The sequence below is a fragment of the Grammomys surdaster genome, unplaced genomic scaffold, assembly GCF_004785775.1.
Source record: "Grammomys surdaster isolate TR1022 unplaced genomic scaffold, NIH_TR_1.0 279, whole genome shotgun sequence".
Taxonomy (NCBI): domain Eukaryota; kingdom Metazoa; phylum Chordata; class Mammalia; order Rodentia; family Muridae; genus Grammomys; species Grammomys surdaster.
The window spans coordinates 11,505,949-11,525,743 of NW_021604720.1; the positions used below are offsets into that span (position 1 = coordinate 11,505,949).

Below are 19,795 nucleotides of genomic sequence, written 5' to 3' on the forward strand. Positions count from 1 at the left end.
GGTTCCCAGCACTCATGTCTGGTTGTTCATGACTGCTTGTAATCCAGCTCCAGATCTGATGTTCTCTTCTGGCCTCCACGGGCATTTGTGTGCACATATGCTTACAACATTTACATTTTTTAAAAATCCTATTCCTCGAAGGCTTTCATAAACTCCAAAATGGCAGAAAGAAACGCCCAGTGCCAGTGTATATTGAATTATTTTTAAAATTCCAGCTTTTGAACATTGCAAGTATACATAAATACAACTTTTTTGTTTGGTTTGGTTTTTTTTTTTTTTTTTTTTTGGAGACAGGGTCTCTCTATGGAGCTCAAGCTGGCCTTGAACTCGGTAAATAGCCGAGGATGAGGATAAGCTTTTTTTTTTTTTTTTTTTGGTTTTTTTTTCGAAACAGGGTTTCTCTGTATAGCCCTGGCTGTCCTGGAACTCACTCTGTAGACCAGGCTGGCCTCGAACTCAGAAATCCGCTTGCCTCTGCCTCCCAGGTGCTGGGATTAAAGGCGTGCGCCACCACTGCCCGGCAAATCTTTAAATTTTTAAAAACATTCTATTTACTTCTGTGTGTACTTGTGTGGGGGCACATACCTGCCATAACTCTGTAATCAAAGGACAACTGCCAGGAATCAGTTCTCTTCTTCTACTGTATGAGTGGGGCCCAGGCCCAGGGATTAACCTCACATCAGAGTGAACTAAGGCTTGGTGTTAGTCACCTAAATGTATTTTTGATAAATTATTTTATGAGTATGGAAATTTTGCCAACATGTATGTCTGTGCACTACATGTGTGTGTAGTGCTTGTGGAGGTCAGAAGAGGGTTGTGATCCCTTCGAACTGGAATTATAAGTGATCATGAGCTACCATGTGAATGTTGGGAATTGAACCCTGGTCCTCTGGAAGAGCAGTAAGTGAGTGCTCCTAGCTGCTGAGCCATCTCTCCAGCCTGCATAAATGCAATTGATTTTAGTAATCTGTCTTTTTACCTACCTCAGGGTTGGTTAAGGACCAGGAGGTGGGGAGGAAGGTGGAAGTGGACTGCCATTGCTCTTGGCTGAGACTCTTGAGGAGATGTAGCCCTTCTTTCCAACATACCCTTGATTATTGTTGAAGCTGTTGGTTTGGCCACTCCGCTTCATTTAATGAAATTTGCAAAGTTCTGTTACCTCAGGGTTTTCCACTCTGCCTCTTTGTTTGCCAAAATAACAATTCTGAGACTTCTTATATATGAATGCATGCCTAGGCCAGTAGTTTCTGCTTGTCTCTCCTACCTCATGATTCCTTTCTCAGGTTTAAGCTAGTGTAAGTCACCATGCAGTTAGTTATCTTTCCTCGGGCCCATGCATCTGTCTCCATCAGCATTCTGTGTGAATCTTTCCCACTCTTGACCCTATCCCAGAATCCCTCTCTCCCTGCCAGAACTCCCACCTCCTATTTCCTGCCTAAGCTAATAGGCCAATGGCTTTTTTTTTTTTTTTTTTTTTTTTTAAAGATTTATTTATTTATTTTATTAGTACACTGTCGCTGTCTTCGGACACACCAGAAGAGGGCATCCAATCTCATTACGGATGGTTGTGAGCCACCATGTGGTTGCTGGGATTTGAACTCAGGACCTCTGGAAGAGCAGTCAGTGCTCTTAACCGCTGAGCCATCTCTCCAGCCCCGAGGCCAACGGCTTTTATTGGCAGGTGATGCTTTTACACAGTGCACAGAGATTCTCTCTACATTTCCCATTTTTAGTCCAGTAAAAGACTTCTTTTCTTAGAAAAATAAACTATATACAATGAGAACAATTATGAAAACTATCAGGCAAGATGACATTCACAACGTCCAGTCCACATGTGTTTGGCAACCTTGGAGAAAGTACTCTACTATCTGTCTTATCTTCGTGAGTTCAGAGTTCTATATCTAAATCAATTTCTATCATAACTTGCATTACTAATCTAAAACATCTTTTTTTCTTTCTTTCTTTATTCAATATTTTTTTTTCAAGATAGGGTTTCTCTGTGTAGTCCTGGCTGTCTTGGAACTCACTCTGTAGACCAGGCTGGCCTCGAACTCAGAAGTCCACCTGTCTCTGCCTCCCAAGTGCTGGGATTAAAGGCATGCGCCACCACTGCCCGGCTTTATTCAATATTTTATTTACATTTCAGATGTTATCCCCTTTTCCCATTCTCCCCCACCCCCATTAATCCCCTATCCCTCCACCTCCTTTTTTGCTTTTATACTGTATAAATTACATACAAGTATTAAGGTCAGTTCTCGGTTGAGGAACTAGCAATACAATATATGCAAATAGTCAAGGAACAAGCAAGACAATAAACACAGATAGTCAAAGGACATGCAGGACAATAAACAGAGTCCAGTGATCACTCCTGTGACCACTATTTCTAAGGGCTTATCAGGATGACCAAAATATCTGAGCCTACTTCCCTGTCCTAGCCCACAGTCATTTTCATGCCTGAAGCCTACTTCTTTGTTCTAGCTTAAGATTTAGATTCCTGCCTGTAATTACTTCTTTGCTAAAACACCTTCTTAGACTTAAATTTTTTCTTAAATCCTAAACAACTTAAACTTGTATGTGAGACTGTAACCATCTAGTCTTCAATATCACATCAGAGACTTAAGTATGAGTAAATATTACCTGGATAAGCAGAAAGTGCTGGCAAGCAGCTTCCAAAACTAAAGGAATGATAGAGGAAAAAGCTGGTTGCCTGGATAGTGCCCCTAAATTTCTCTGTAATGCTGGGACATCCATCTCAGCCTTCTGTCCCAGTATATCTGACACACTTTGTGAAGCAGGAAATACAAAGGACAGCTTGCCCTGTCTTGGCAAAGCTTGGTAGTGTACTTTTCTGCATCTTGTTTGTCCGGTTTGGACAGCATCCTGTCTGCAGTTGAAGCAAGGACAGTTTCTTGCCCAGTGACAGCTTGCCACATTTGAAGCAAACTCCATAAGGAGATTGCTAATGTCTATCATCTTCATTGAGATAGAATGGGGAATGGGGGTGCTGGCCGGGCGGTGGTGGCGCACGCCTTTAATCCCAGCACTCGGGAGGCAGGGACAAGCGAATTTCTGAGTTCGAGGCCAGCCTGGTCTACAGAGTGAGTTTCAGGACAGCCAGGGCTACACAGAGAAACCCTGTCTCGAAAAACCAAAAAATAAAATAAAATAAATAAATAAATAAATAAAAAATAAAATAAAATAAAAGGGGGGGGGGTGCTGCCAGGAGCAGATGTGTTTTGTTAGAAAAGCCTTTTGTTAATAAAACAGCCTTAAATGCCATTTTCTGTAGAATTCTAAGGTTTTTGAAGACCATCTATTTAGCTATAGTACATATGAATAGGCAAATGTTGCTTGTTCCTAGCTATTTAACTGTTTAACCTTGGAAACATATTTCTGTAATTACTAAACTATTATCTAATGTTCCCATAATTTTGAGTGTCTGACAGTTAACTTGCATTTCTTAATTATCCTAAACAGCAATGGCAGATTTCAAGAGCTAGAACTTTATACTACATAGCTACAATACCTTAAGTTGAAACCTATATACATAGTATGTTGTAGCAAAATATAATCCTAATCTGTAACATATACAAAGTACATACCAAATGTAAAAATATTTGTCTTGTTGATGTTCTTTGGTCTAAAAGTAGGTTGAATAATTTATCCTTTTATCCAGTTATTACTATCTCTCCCCTTTTTTCCTTTTCATCCCTTTTCTTCCTAATACTAGATAGGAGAGAAAGGATAGAGGAAAGAAAAAGTCCCTGAATCTAACCTCCCTCATTTTGCTTCCTCCCTGTCGAGGACCTTAACAACTTGTAACAACCCCCTTTAAGTGATGACAAGTATCCATCATCCACTGAACCACCAAAACCGTCTACCCCACTTCACCTCTCGGGAATAGGTGTATTGCTCTCTTAAAATTGTGTCCTGTTGATTTGGGAGTGTCATTTTCCTTTTTGGGGGCCCCCCTCATAAAATTAGTATATTGGTTAATCTTAAGAAAGCTAGCTTTAGAAGTTGCTGTCCAGTCTCTGCACGCTACCAAATTTTAAGGCTTCTCTGAAGTCACTGGAACAGTCTGTGGTGCTGGATGATCTAGCTAGCCATATTGAAATTGTCCTGGATTCAATTTTTGAGGAAACAACATTGAAACAATCGGAGGTAGAATCACCTGGGTTGTCTTCTTTGGTGTCTGGTCCTTTTGCTCTGCAAACATATATGCTTTCAAAGATATATATGTATTTCTGCACTAACATAAGTTTGGAATGTGCAGTATGCACAATTCAGTTAATAATGATTCTTTGCTCTAAGTTCAAGCAGGTAAGGCTTTCTTTCTTTGTAAGTTAGTTTGGATTATATAACCAAACTGTAATATAAATTTCTATTTATGCCATTTAAAAAGATGATATGATGTCTTGAGAATCTGTAGCCAACAAGATCTGCTGGCTATGTATAGCTGAGGTCTTGGCTGGCGATATTTTCATATCTCAGCCAGTCTCAGGGTGTTCACACGTAGAAGGATCAGTGGTACAAGTTACCTGTTCTATTGGCCTTCATGATTTCTTTCTTTCTGATTGTAGCCAAGATGTTCAAATCTTTTCCTGTTGAAACAAAAGGCAAAATCTCTCCCCTAAAGTTACACATTTCTCTCCTTCTAGTCTGAGGTTAGGACATCCATAATAGCCTGATTTAGTTCAGTAGGGTTCCCCCTCCCCACCCCCCCCGCCATAATTCAATGTCTCTTAGCAGCTGTGTTATCTGTCTTATTAACATTAAAAAAATTGAAATCAATAAAGCATTAATCTATCTCTGGGAGATTTCATATCCCCCTTCCTCTGCCTGGCTAGAGAATTGTGTCCAAATCTGGGAAGTGCTTGCTCCCTGACTTCCAGTCAGGGTTTTTCCTCAGGCTCTAAGCTTGGATTTTTAGCTAAGTTTGGATTACATGCCTACCACAATGGATGCCACTTGTAACCACAGGTTTTTCCACTCCACCTTTTTATTCCCTGAAATAACGAGACTTCATAGATATGAATACATGCCTAGGCCAATTGCTTTGGCTCATTTCTGCTAGTTCATGACTCTGTTACCTGTTTAAACTAGTCTAAGTCATGCCATGTGGTTATTTACCTCTCCTCTGGTTCATGCATCTGTCTCCATCAGTACTTGAGGCAAATCTTTCCCTCGCCTGACTCTATCTCAGAATCCCTCTCCCTGCTGGAACTCCCATCTTCTATTTCCTGCCTAAGCCAGAAGACCAACAACTTCTATTGACAGATGATGCTTTTACACCGTGCACAAGAGTCTCTCTACAAGGTTCTGTGGATTCTAGGTATTTAATTTTAACCAATATACAATTCTTGCTGCATAGACTGTGGATGACTAAGAGCAGAAAATTTCAGATATAGATGAAATAGTATAGTTATCTCTATCTAAGCTTTGACTATATCAACATATGTAGGGTTGGAAATGTAGCTTAGTGCTTGAAACCCATGCTCAGCTACTGCGTGGAGACACACACACACACACACACACACACACACACACACACACCACACACAGAGCTGATTTGACTTGGTGGTGGAGCATTTGCCCTGGATTTGACTTCCCAACAACCCCAAAGCAAGTATACATACACATCATTTGCAGAAGTGGTAAACTAAAGTGATCATTTGTAGGAGGAGCTAAGGTGGGAGGAGTTAGGAGAGGAAGAGGAAAAGGAAGAGGAGGAGCTAGGAGAGGTGATGGGGGGGAAGATGGAGGCGGATGTTTATGTGTCTGTAGCAGTCAAAGGTAGTTGATATATCTAGGTTGGGTATTGGGTTACATTTCTGATTGTGTGGGTATCTTGTTACTGATCATTACCAAATATATAAGCCTTTGATTAATCTTTAAGCATTAGAGTCTCATCTTTCTACTGGGCCCGCATAGATGGCAGGATGGTCTGGGCAATGCCCAGCCTTGCGGAGACAGCATGGAAGATTGGCAGAGCCATCTCCCACGCTGGCGTCTCATGGGTGGCAGAGCTGGTGTTTCTGGCTGGCCAGTTCTAGCTGCGGCGCACACGTGGCCTCTGGCCGAGAAACATGGTGGCTGAGCTGGGCAGAGCTGCTGCAGCTTAGATAGTCGGCTTGACTGGCGGCCGTTTTAAATAATTACTGCTACAATCATCCATTTAGGTAACATGGCATTAAGATAGTTATTTTACACAGACCTTTTTCTTTAGCCCTCAGTTACTTTGTAGTTTTCAGTACAGGTAAGGATCAAGAAACTTAAAAACTTCTATGCTCTTGCCATTTCATTCTTGCTGGGAACCAAATTCAGTTTCCCATATTGCAGGCCAGACTGGTACCATTAAGCTACATCTCCAGACTACATTCTGTCCATAACTTTTCAATCAGTTAAGAGTCAGGTGAGCAATCAGTGGACAGGTAGGACTTACATACTGGGGCTTCCTGATACTCGTCTGACTTCTTTTGTTTGTGGCCCTCCTACCTTGCCTTATTCTTCTTCCAAAGATGGACCCTCAAGTACTTGAATAGCAACTTGAAGGTTCTCCAAACACCCAGTTTTCCTGGGTTCTTACATGTCAGGTCTGTACCTCTCAAGAGCTACCTCATCAGGACCATCACGGAGGCTAAGAGCATACAACTGTATCCTCACCTTCCTCTAGAGTAGTGCTTTTATGAGAACACACAAACCAGTAATTTCTGTATGAATGCGTAAGATGTACCTACTTTTCTTCCTGTATTAATGTAAGTTTGTGTGTAAGGGTAGTGGCAGTGATAACACACATCGACATCAGAGGAAGTAGGCTCATGAATAGAATGCTAGCCTAAATTGTCAAGACACTTGTCTCAAAACAATCCAGAAGACAGGTGCAGTGGCACATGTCTCAAGTTCAACTTATTTGGGAGCTGAGACTGAATTGCTTGAACACAACCTGATTAAAACAGGATTAAAATAGGAAGCTGGCCCTGGAGAGACAGTCTGAAGGAAAATGTTATAGGATGAAGCAGTAGGATCTCAAGTTCTAGCGCAGCCTGAGTTCCATCTTTGCTGTTCTGTTGGGTATGGTGGCACAACTAGGAGATAAAGCCAGGATAAGGAGGCTATCCTTTGCTGTATGAACTTACATAGCAGCTTAAGAGAAACCTTAACTCTAAAGAGACAGAAAGAGTAGGGCCAAAAATGACTTAGATTCTAGTAATTATTAAAACTACCTCTTCCCTGCTCCTGACAGAGTTCCTCCTTTGTGTAGCCCTGGAATTTGCTCTTTAGACCAGGCTGGCCTCAAATACAGAGATCAACCTGCCTCTGCTTCTGGGATTAGAGGTATACACCATTACGCCCAGCAGGAATTATTAAATATACTCAAACTAGAGTGGTAATGCCCCTAAGAGTTCTAGTTTCATAAAACTACCCTGAAGATCCAGATTAAAAAAAAAAAAGTGTGTAGCCCTCCATTTCTATCCACTAAAAAGGGAAATTCATGGTTGAAAAACTATAAACTATATAAGCCATCAGCAGATTGAGCACATACAGGTCTTTTTCTGCTCTCAGCATTTTCTTGGAGTGACATGAATGTAGGTTCTACGGTTTGAGGTGTTGGTTGAAACAAGATAGAGCTTTTCACCAAGGATTAATAGGGTGTCTGGGTAACATGTTGAAAGACCAGAGGGATGTTCTGATAGAATTGCATACAAGATTTGATGACAACTGGGCAAGAAATAGCAATCAAACACAATCCATTCAAAACTACCAGGGTAGCAGTTGTGGGAGAGGATGTTTCTGGAGTAATTATAAAGCTTTCATCGCTTCAGGGGTAAGTTTTAATTTTCTTCACCCCAAACACTACAAAATGAGCAAAACAACTCACTGGTATCATTAAGGCGAAAATAATTTATACTATATTCATACCAGGTACCAAGACAGTAGTTGAGCTTAGGACTGTGAACTCACGGCATGTGCTTAGGGTACTAGATAGTCCAGGGCTGAATCCCCAGAGTGTAAACAATACAGTAGCCTCTTGGTTAAATGTCAATTCCAGGGCTGAATGTCCAGTCATTTCTGGCTGATGGCAGATCTCCACTAGAAGTTCCTTTTTACCTATTTTGTAGCAAACCTTCATCAAGTTTGCTTAAATAACCATAAGCACCAAGAGCTAAGAAAGCAATAATCTGAATAACAAGGCCAAAGGCCAGCACAGATTTCTTTAAAATAATTGGATAATTTATGAAGACAAGTCATGAGTCTCTGCCCAAGTGTCCCAATATCAAAGCTAGTGTCCCAAGAATCATTCTGCAAAGTCAGGAAGATCCTGAGTTCAGCTACAGATGCTTTCTTGAATGTTTAAGATATCATCATCATTTGACACGCTATTCTAGTTAGCAGTGAAGACAGTGTTGACATAGATCGCACTTCTTCGACACATACAAGGAAAGCTGACTCAGGTATGGTGGCATACACTCTAGAGGCAGAGGCAGGTGACTGGTTTACAGTGAGTTAAAAAACAACCAAACGAAAATAGTTATTAACTTCAATTATTAACAGCCCAAATCTGACTCAGGAGAAGGTCTAACTGCAAGCTGGCACTGAACAGTAATTCCAGCATTCAGGAAGTTCACTCTGGTCTAGATAGTTCTAAAGTTACCTAGTGCCTGTATTAAAAGATCAAAAGGGGGTTTGAGAAAGGCTCAGTGGTTAAACACATTTGTTGCTCTTACAGATGACAAACTTGGTCTAGAGATCTGACTCCTACCTCCACAGTGCTGGGATTAAAGGTGTGTTCTACCACTGCTTGGCTAAAATATAAATCTTTTTATTTATGTGGGCATTTCCTTGCATGTAATGTCTGTGCACTACAAAGCACAGTGCCTTTAACCAGCATCAGATCCCCCTGAAACTGGAGTTACAGATAGTTGTGAGCAGTCAGATGAATGTTAGGTACCTGTGTCCTCTGGAAGACAATCTAGTGCTCTTAACCACTGTGCCATCATCTCCAGCTGTTTTAAGGTTTTTTTTTTCCCCCCGAGACAGGGTTTCTCTGCACTTTTTGCTTTCCTGGCTGTCCTGGAACTCACTCTGCAGACCATGCTGGCCTCGAACTCAGAAATCCACCTGCCTCTGCCTCCCAAGTGCTGGGATTAAAGGCGTGCGCCGCCACCACCACCACCCAGCTTTTTTTTTTTTTTAAAGCAGCTCTATTGTGGAAGGAATTAAATCTTTTCATACTTTATTATACTTTGAAGGTTTTGTTGTTGTGGCCCCAAACTCAAAGATCCACCTGCCTCAGCTTCCCAAGTGCTGGGATCAGAGGCATGTGCCATCACCTGCAGTGTATTCTGAATTTCCTGTTTTTACTGAGGATAAGCAGCAGCTAAGATAGAAGCAAAAAGTGTTTGGCCAGGTACTCAAAAGTATATCCCCAATAGTGTCCTCTTCTGGGCATAAAATTTTATTCATTTACAACTACAAAGTATGTTCTGCTTTTCACCTTTAAAAAGTGAAGGTCTTGGAACTCAGACACTAATTTTCTTGAAAACATTTTAGAATGTCTAACAATAAAGACCCTATTTAAGAATACATTATTTTTTTTGGTGGTAATGGAGCTGAAAAATAGAAACTGTCCCACCCCATTCTATTAAGCTAGACCCCAAAACAGTGTTTTAATAAGGTGCAACCTAATGGTCACTGGGGGTTTATTTAGGTACCACCACTTACAACTTGTATTCCAAAGGGCATATGTTAAAAAAAGAAAGAAAGAAAAGAAACATACAATTAATACAATTTCTCTTACTCTTCACTTTTCTTTTTATTATTCAAAAGTCAAGTATTACTTTTAAATCATCCATCCTCAATTTTGATTTAATGTACCGTCATTTCTCCAAGATATGAAATTTCTGAATCTCTTTGGAATACTAATTTCATGTTTCTAGGTTTAACAAAACTGTTGAAGTTTTAAATTCCACTCTATTTCCCTGAAATCTCAAGACAGCTGCTGATGCAAATTTTAATATAAAATATTTAGTCACAAAATAGTATTGCTTTTGTATGCACATAGTTGTAAGATTACTTTGCTTTTGTCAATAAAAACTATACCATCTTTCATAAAACTCTAAACAAATTAAGAACTGTGATGTAGAACACAAATTACACATGTAAAGCAGGTGCCAGCACGTTAGGCTATATTACATCAAAAAAGTTTTAATGGTCCCAAATATATATATTCAACAGCTAATCATACACTCAGGGGGAAGAGAAAAAACAAAACAGAAACAAACTGAAACAAAAAGAAAAATTATGACACAAACGACCACATCCAGAATTCCACTCAATCTTTAATCAAGTAGGACAAATCCCCACTTTGAAAAAAAATCTGCAGTTTGAAGGGCAAAGGGAACAGATTAAAAAAAAAAGAGGATACTTTATTTTGCCCCTCCCCCACAAAGGTTTTCCAAACCTGTTGTAGCTTGACTGAAATGTTCAGAATGTACGATTTTAAAGGCAGGTCTCTTTCTACAAAGAGACTGCTGGCATTCTTTGCTAGTGAGGAACTATGGCAGAAAGACCCATTCTTCTACGTGTCAAACATGGTCCAAGAAAGCAGGTTCTGATTGTAGCAACTGACCAGTCAATCCAGAGTTCCACTGACAAAACCCCTGCCCTGTTGGCTTTTAATTTCCATTTCCTTCCCTGAGAAAAGGGCAATGTGTGGTCCAAGCTGGAGAGCTCACAGGCTTATGTCTTCCCCTAACTGCACGGCATCCCCTCCTCCTGCTCCATTGAATTGGCACTTGATGAGCAGATGTCCAGTGTGGAGCTGACCTGTGTCAGTCATTCACAAGAGACCACTGCGCTTTGATGTGGATTTTTGTAGGGGGGAGGGGTAAATAACCAGTTTTGTCAACAGGTACTGATCACAGGCAGTTGCTATTATTGGGACTCAAATTTTGCTTTCTTTGACACTGGTAGTGTGTCTTCCTTGTCTTCATCCTCATCATCATCTTCATCATCATCAGGATAATCTACCAGACCCACGAGTCCTCCCTGTTGAGAAAGAAGAATTATGTAAAGAACAACCCACCTCACTCGAAAATATCTGTTGTTAAGTTTAAAAGAAGTATAGGCCCAATGCCAGCATGCTGAAAATAATTTTTATATACATTCTAATTTTTTCATAATTTTTGTAAGGTTCTTTTAAGCTACTTAAAATGGCTTATGACTAACTGTGTAAAATTCATTTTTTATGGTATTGGGGTTGAACCCGGGGCTTCATGCATGCCCAGGCCAAAGGCTTACATAGCGCGCGCGTGCGCGCGCTCTCTCTCTCTCTCGCTCTCTCTCTCTCTCTCTCTCTCTAAGATTCTTATTTATTGTATGTATATGCATACACTGTCACTATCTTCAGAAACACCAGAAGAGGGTATCAGATATCTTATATGGAGGTTGTGAGCCTCCATGTGGTTGCTGAGAATTGAACTCAGGACCTCTGGAAGAACAGTCAATGCTCTTAACCACTGAGCCACCTCTCCAGCTCTAGCAATCTTCCTTTCTCAGTCTGTAGAGTACCTATGATTATTGACATGCAGTACAATGCCTGGCTCAAATGTATCTCAAGATAAAAGATAAAATAGTATCAAAATGTAGGCAGATAGGAAAGAGATTCTACTGTTTCTCTATCATTGTGTCTTCTTGATTTTCCTTTTAGCTCTGCTTCTTCAACAGAAACTATGACAGTACAACTTGAATGGCTATGAAAATTCCTATCACTCTGCTCTCAGCCTGTGACTTCATTTCAACAATGTTAGACTCAGCCCTAGTCCTGAGGGATCTCCTGCCTATGTCAGAGGAAATGACACGGTGGGGCTAGCAAGCCGGCACAGCACTTTCTAAGCCTAATGACCTAAGCTTGATCTTTTGGATACACATGGCAGAAGGAGAACTGACTTCTACACACAAGCTTTGATGTGTTCGCACATATAAACAGAAACTCCTGCTTCCTCTCCCAAGTTTTCACCTGGGTTCTAACTGGGAAAAGTAAAGATGAACCTGTAGTTTTTAAGTTAAAAAATACCAAAGGCAGACTATAGATTTGCATTGGACACATAAGCTCAGGTAGTGGTTGTGATGCGGTCTCACCTTCCAGTTCACATCATTTAGCTAGCTAGTTGCAGAAAAGAAAACCAAACATATCCACGCATAAAGACTGCGGAGTAAGCTTAAAGCATGGTAGGGAAGGGCCAGCATGTGGGGACTCCAAGCGTATACCTTTGTGGTAATAGCTGCCGTCTGAGATGTACTCTTAGGGACGGATCCAGGAGAGCCTGGAGAGCCCGGGGACCCAGGTGATCCTGGAGAACCAGGCAGGCTTGTTGCGGATGACTGGCTGGTGAGGTTAGTCTTTGTCCCACTGGACAGGGAAAGTTTGAAACTTGGGCTCTGTCGTCCAGAAAGATTAGTTTTCAGAAGCACCTCCTTCTCTTCACTTTCTTTCACTAAAAATGAGAATGTAGAATACCTTAATTCCTCCAAATGAAATGACACTAAGACATAAGTAACCAGCGTTATTTCTGTGCTGAGGAGCAACCCTGAATGAAGTCGACCTATGGACAAAGCTTATCCACATACCAAATACATTCTCTAGCAAACATTACAATGCAGAAGTATGAGCCTTAGTATCCATAACCCCCAAACCATTTTCCTTACATCAGGAAAACTAGGCCTACACCTTTACACAGTCAGCAATTCAGCCATGTTCTGTGAGCCTTGAATTATCATACAGTATACTCAGAGTATCGACCAACTAAAGGAAGGATCAGGACTGAGAGCCTCACTTTCCCTCGCCCTTTGTTTCAACATACATTTCTTCCTTTCCATAAATTTACTTATTGGATCCATAATCTCGTCATCACTCTTGGTTTTGTCAGATGGAGACACCACAGCTTCTCCATCTTCCATGTCATCGTCATCTGTGTTGAACCACATTTCTTCTTCATCTTCTAGTGTTCTGGCGTCTCGTCGATATCGATGATTCCTCAAGATGGACCGCATGCTATGAGACAATGGAAGACTGTGAGGGCTGAGGGATAACTTAACAATATCCTGGAGCTGATCCTGGACACCACCAAAACCAAGTAACAAACCACACTCAAACAAATACAGAATTAAAAGATGGACCCTATCAAATCTAATATAAACTACTAGAATCAAACTCCCTACTTCCAAAATGGTAACTGTTATAGCATGTCTTCCCATCTTATTTCTACTGGCCAACTCAAATACTGACAAAAAAACCAAGAAAGCCAGCATCACAAAATCTATTGCTGAATAATGAGCACATTCAAATACGTAGTAGTAACTTACCTATCAAGTTTGGGGTTGTCTTGCCTTTCTCTTTGCTGTTCAAACCTCAATTTTAATCCTTTAAAAGTCTGCACATAATCTACATCTTCTAGTGCTTTCCAATAATTCTCAATTACATGGGCAGTTAATGATTTTATATCTTCCTACAGAAAAGAATTATAGTGATAATAAATCAGATATGAAAACATTAACAAGATTAGGCATTAGTGTGGCAATTCCTAAGACTCATCAAAAGTTTAATTTCACAGTTACTGTACAATTTTAAAAGTAGTCAGAAATAAAAATGGAAAGAGTATACATAATACTCTGGCACCTTCCATAGCCTACAGCTTTTGGTGCTCCTGAGAACTGTCCAGAGGTATTTCCAGAGTGTATATCCAAGTTCTAGAGATTCTGGTTCCCCAAGAATAGATACAGTGGCACACACCTCTAATACCAGTACTTTCAGAGGTGAGGCAGGAGAACTGTTTCAAGACTGAGGACAACCTGAACTGCAGGGCAAGACCCTCCCTCATCTCAAAACACCAAGTTCTGGAGATGGACTTCTGTGGCAGTTGCACAGTAACACTGAACACTACCCTCAGAGAATACACTTTAGAACGATGAAAATGGCAAGCCCTGTAAATCTTTTTTTTTTCTTCCCAACACAGGGTTTCTCTGTGGTACCTTGGCTTTCCTAGAAACCACTCTTTAGACTCAGAGATCCAACTGCCTCTGCCTCCTGAGTCCTGAGATTAAAAGTGTGTGCCACCACTGCCCGGCTTATAAGTTCTGTATATCTTATCACAATTCTTTTTTTTTTTTTTCTCTGAATAAGGCAGGGTCTGAGGAGTACCAGGTGCAAGCCCCACCTCTGGGGGTTTCTTATTAGTCTAAATTAAATTACTTTTAGGATTTTTGTAGCATGGTTCTTAAAGAAAATCTTTCCACTCTAAAAGACAAAATAGCAATAACAGATACTTAAGTTTCTCAGAATTCTAAAGTAAAAAGACAGAACGTACCACTCTAATAAATTCAAACATTTCAATTATGGCGGAGTTCATCAGATTGTAACGAGATCCGTTGTTGAGAAATGCTTTGACTACAGGTTCAAATAAAAAACTTTTCATTATGTAGCGGTTATAAAATTCATCTTTTAATCCAATGATTTTTCTCTTAAAACGGAGGGCACCTGAAACACAGAGGTATTGTTGTTCAAACCTCTACATCCCAGAGTCAACAAACAGAACCTATTAACAGACATCCATGCTCGATTGTATGCAGATATGAACCTGAACACAAGGATCTTAAGAGCACTGTAAGAAAAGGCATTCAAAACAGTGTCATGTCAGTAGCTTGTAAAACTTATGCTTGTACTACAACATTAGGAAGCTGACAAAGAGGTTTGTTTAGAGTTCAAGGTCAGAGGGGGCTACACAGAGAGTTCTAGAACAGCCAGGGTGAGGATGTGAGACCCTGCCCGCCCTGGAAAAAAAGGTAGTGTAATGTTATCATAGAACACAAGTCTTAGAAAGCCAGAAAAGTTCTGGGAATATACCAATCACTATCAGCCAAAATGTAATTTATTGCTGAGGTAAGGACAGATGAACATAATACTTAAGGTGATAATTCCTTCATCATACGTCTTTAAATACATTTTAAAGCAACCAAAAAGAGCAGTTTTTTATTAGGGCAATCCACTGTACTATAATTTGATCTTCAAGTTTTTGGACACTCTTATTACTTTACAGAGTTAATGGACTTACACTGGTTTATTTGTAGATGTGGTTAAAAAAAAAAGAAAAAAAGAAAAGAAAAAAAAAAAGACAAGAAACCACAAAAATCTGCATGCCCCCAAAATTGCCTTCCCATGGTTTAGATATAAGTTTAGATTGTTTTAAAATGCGGTCCTCTAGTCTCATTACAGCGAGTATGCTTTTTAATTTTCCCCTAGTTTTTCTTTTAATAATTAGGCTTTAACTTACAGATCAGCAGATGTATATTTGCATCTTGAGATATGGGGTGTTACTTAAGTCACCATCAAGATCCAAATATGCTTAGACAGCTAGACGTCAGCAAAGCCCTCTTTAACCTACATGAATCCTCAGTAAGTTAATGCCCCAATTACTGTAAACAGTTCAAAAAAGCATACTCACTTCATGTAGTCACATCGTCTTCGGTTGGCAAGATTAAATATTGTGTTTGTATTTTGGTTTCTTTGGAGATCATGGAAGTGGCTCGTTAAATTGCCAATTTGTTATTAATCAAGTCCTTCATGAGCAGGTAGCCAGGCAACCATGCTGACACGGTTTCTGGGTGGGAAGGCAGAGGAGTAAAGCAGCTCAATTTTTCTTTAGTTGGCACAAAGAGGTCCACAAGTGAATGCCCAATTAGGTACAGTTGGTTAGAAACTGCCCTAACAATCCAACTTATTTAAGAGTGTATCTTCATAAAGAAACACTCTGGGCAGGGAGTTTGAAAATAGTTTAGAGTAATAACTACATTTTTAAACTACTGAAAAAATTTAAAAAACATAAGTATGGTGAAGACCTTTTAAGCAGCATTGTTGTGTGTGGTGAATGAAGGCCTGACAAGGGCTTATTTCTAAAACAGTGATTTCTCTTGTTTTTGGTTATCTGGCAAAGGAACTTAGTGAGACAGCCCCGCTTGTTTTGATAAAATCAAAAGCTCAGGCTAATAGGTGAATTCTAAACATTTAGTAAGCAAGAGCTTATAATTCTTCTTCTAAGATTTGGTAATCTAACTCTGCAGGCTTTGTGGAGACTTGTGTCCTATCAAAACATCACATTAACCCCGATGCTATATATGCAGTTCCAGGCATGTGAAAACAATCTCCTACCTTTTCAGAATTCATGAGGCCAGACCATGTAGACGAGACCCTTAACAACTCCTTAAAAGAACACCTAACCCAGGAAGTGCTGATGTAGTAGAAGAAAGTTCTAGGTGGTTTTTTGGGGGGTGGGGTAGGGGGGTAGGGGAGTGGGCTTCCCTCTCTTATTTCCATTTGTCCTGATTTACACCAATAATTACTTGTTTAAACTCACATCCCCAACAGCCCCACATCAAAAATATACAACACTATTATTTTTTGCTACTAAATAAACATTTTCCAAATGTTACCAGTCAATTCTATAAAGTCCAGCCATTCAAACGAGATTTGAGAAAGCTCCTAGTTATGCCCAGGTGGGATTTTTAATGTGAAGTACACCGTTTCCACTCACAACACCACCAATCTTCATGAAGGGGAAGAATCTCTTGTTTTGATCAGATTCTCTGTAGTACACTGACAGACTGCATGGAGTAAGTCTGAGACTCACTGCCACAAGCCACACATGAGCCAATAAACAGAAGCCTTACCCCAAGCTCTGCTCCCTCTCCACCCATCCCACTGACGCTGAGGACTGAGTCAGGGCCTCATGATACTAGGATGCCAGGTAAAGCACTCTACCACCGAGCTGCCTCTGGCTTTACAATAAAGCTTTAAAAGAAATTTATCATTTTACAAAGTTCTGTTTTTGTTCTCTACTTAGTGTGAGTGAGAGGAGAAAGGTGTGCCATGGCTCACATGTGGAGGTCCAAAGACAGCTTTTAGAAGTTGGTCCTCGCTGGGCAGTGGTGGCGCACGCCTTTAATCCCAGCACTTGGGAGGCGGAAGCAGAGGCAGGCGGATTTCTGAGTTCGAGGCCAGCCTGGTCTACAGAGTGAGTTCCAGGACAGCCAGGGCTACACAGAGAAACCCTGTCTCAAAAAACAAAAAACAAAAAAAAAAAGAAGCAGAAGCAGTTGGTCCTCTCCCACCATGCAGGTTCAAGGGACCAAACTCAGCAGCAAGCTGCTTAATCTAGCAGTCCACTCCTTCAGCCTGAGCTCAGTACTTTCTAACAACACTGAGAGTCAACATGAAAACACCCAAAGCCTTAAGAAGGCTGAGTAAGTAGACACTGCACGTGCCATAGTAAACAGATACTGAATGATGCATCACTGTGTTTCTACCTAGGATGCCTATCTAACTTATGAAGTTCTCTCTGAAATAGCATACTTAACTTTCTTCAGTGTACAGTAAGTCTTGTCTCACCACATTTATACAGTTTCTTAAGTACACTATAAACCCAGTCTTTATAAAGGACTCATTGACGACTACTATTGTCTGAGAGGCTCTCACCTTCAAGTCTGGGAAGAGGCCAACTGTGAAGCATTTAGGTTTCAGAGTAACTTGTCAGTTATGAATAAAATATACCTAAGAATAAATCGCAGTTTCTAATAGTATTTTCATCTTAGAAAATGATTCCCTACATAGTCCTTATTGGATTACAATTCTTTTTAAAATACTGCAAGAAAAGACAAGGGGAGTGTCTGAACTAAAGAAAAGGCCCTTTCTTTTAGCTTCCATGTCCTGACACTCTTCTGCTGGACTCAAGTTCCCTATGTGTTAGCAAAAGATACCACTCTCCTATAGTTAACATCTTAACGTCACAACTTTAATTAAGAATATCATTCTCTCATGAACAAGACAATTCAAGTTAACACCTTTGTGAAAACTGCCTGATCAGATTCACTTAGAACAAGTTATTACAATGATTCTCCAAGTTCAGTTCCTATTCAGTTGATTTTTGATCTTCGCAATCTCTCCTAATAAACTATGAAAACAAAACTAATTGTAAAGGTCATGCCATGAACTGTAAGGCTTACCTTAGTTTGAGATGATAAGTATATAAAGACTCAACCTCCGATTCAAAGAAATATGGTAGTAGTTTGTATTTAATCTCCCTCCATCTCCCACTCCCTGCCCTCTTTGGAGACAGGGTCTCTCTACGTAGCCCCGTCTTGAACTCAGGACAAGCCTGCCTACTCCTTGAAGTGCCAGGTGGCACCATATCTGGCTGTTTTCTTTGTTGAAATAAAGCTATCTAAACAATCTATTCATTCAGTTTTTCCCTTCTGCCTCCTTTCCCCAAATAGACAAAACTCTTTATGGTGACTTAGAAGAACTTGGCCTTGGTACCATCACTTCTCCTATGGTAAGTATATGGGGATATGTTTTCACGTGTATGGTGTTCTGGTCACATGTATGTCTATGTACCATGTGCCTGGTGCCGGAAGGGGGTGTCAGATTATCCTGAAAGTAGAATATAGCCAGTCACTTGGGTGCTGGCAATCAAATTCAGATCCTCTGGAAGACCATCTAAACCAGAGTCATCTGACACAAAAGCCCTTCTTTGTAGTGCTGAGCTCACTGGTAGAAGACGATTTATTTTTTTGTAGTTTTTAGAAAATCTTCAATATTGTCAATTATACAAATGCTATGACTAACATTAGCGCTCTGAAAGTTCAGTGGAAAGTAAATGAATCCAATGTTCTCTTCAACTTACAAAAGGACACATTCCAAGTACATGTATTTTCATCACATACATGTTAAGCAAGAAACTCGACAACTGAAAACTTAAATAAAACATGAAGCATTAAAAAACAAAACAAAACAAAACAAAACAAAAACCCCAACTTACCTTTAAAAGCCAACTGGCAAAAGTTACTTGGTAGTATCCAAGCCTTCAGAGTATCCCTACCCAGCTTACCAATAACTACAGTTTAGATATGCAAACTTACTACACAAGAAGAAGTCTGGCTACAGCATGGCCAAAGCACTATGGATTAACCTACTTCTAATTCACAATTATGTTTTACTATAAGAAACTAAGGTCTCAACATTGTGAATATCAGCTTTGAAAAAAAAGTATAAGAATCATCTTCAAACAAAACAAGAATAATCTTGTTAAAAATGTACTATTGCTCTTAGGTTAAGGGTGCAGTGTAGTGGTCCAGTGTATGCAAATGTTTTCAGTATTGGGCTCAATTGATAGTACCTCACACACAAATAAAGATCTCTGTGTGTAAAGCTAGGAATGGTAGCTTGCACCTACAACCCAGGCATGAGGATTGCTGTGAGCTTAAGGCCAGCCTGGGCTGCAGAAACACCATCAATAAAAAGTTATAACAATAAAAACAAACCAAATACACCACCTCACCCCCAGCAAACCAAAACCAAAAGAAACTGTAGCTACGAAATAGCTCACAGACCTCCTCCATAGAGTTCCACATGTACATATTTTAGGCTCTGTGGGCCACATACAGTCTCTGTAGTATTATTAGTTTTTCTTTTATTAAACTGCTCTTTAAGAAAATATTAAACCATTTTCCAGTTTGTAGGTTATACAAAAGAACAGACTATTGGTAGTTTTGGTTAAACTGTAGTTACCACTTGGTTCTAAAATAACAAACCAATCACCAAAGGATAGTGGAAGGCCATTAGTGGAAATACGACTTGACCTGGCAGATACCTTGTAGCCACTCAACTTTGTATGACTGAAGTTCTTCCTTATCCCCTACCAAACTATGTCACCAGGACATGAGCTTGCACTAAGATCCTAGG

General features: G+C 40.1%; 1 protein-coding gene across 2 annotated transcripts in view; it reads right to left on the reverse strand.

Moving 5' to 3' along the window:
* Positions 1 to 9,792: 9,792 nt before the first annotated feature.
* Positions 9,793 to 19,795, reverse strand: part of Ppp4r3a (protein phosphatase 4 regulatory subunit 3A) — a 43,291-nt gene continuing 33,288 nt past the window's right edge. For both annotated transcript variants that reach the window (XM_028777247.1, XM_028777246.1), the window contains exons 11-15: positions 14,370 to 14,539; positions 13,369 to 13,511; positions 12,867 to 13,057; positions 12,274 to 12,500; positions 9,793 to 11,052 (exon numbers count right to left, since the gene is read on the reverse strand). In XM_028777247.1, the coding sequence (XP_028633080.1) occupies positions 10,939 to 11,052; positions 12,274 to 12,500; positions 12,867 to 13,057; positions 13,369 to 13,511; positions 14,370 to 14,539 (845 nt within the window). In that variant the 3' untranslated portion in view covers positions 9,793 to 10,938. The remainder of the gene's footprint in view (positions 11,053 to 12,273; positions 12,501 to 12,866; positions 13,058 to 13,368; positions 13,512 to 14,369; positions 14,540 to 19,795) is intronic.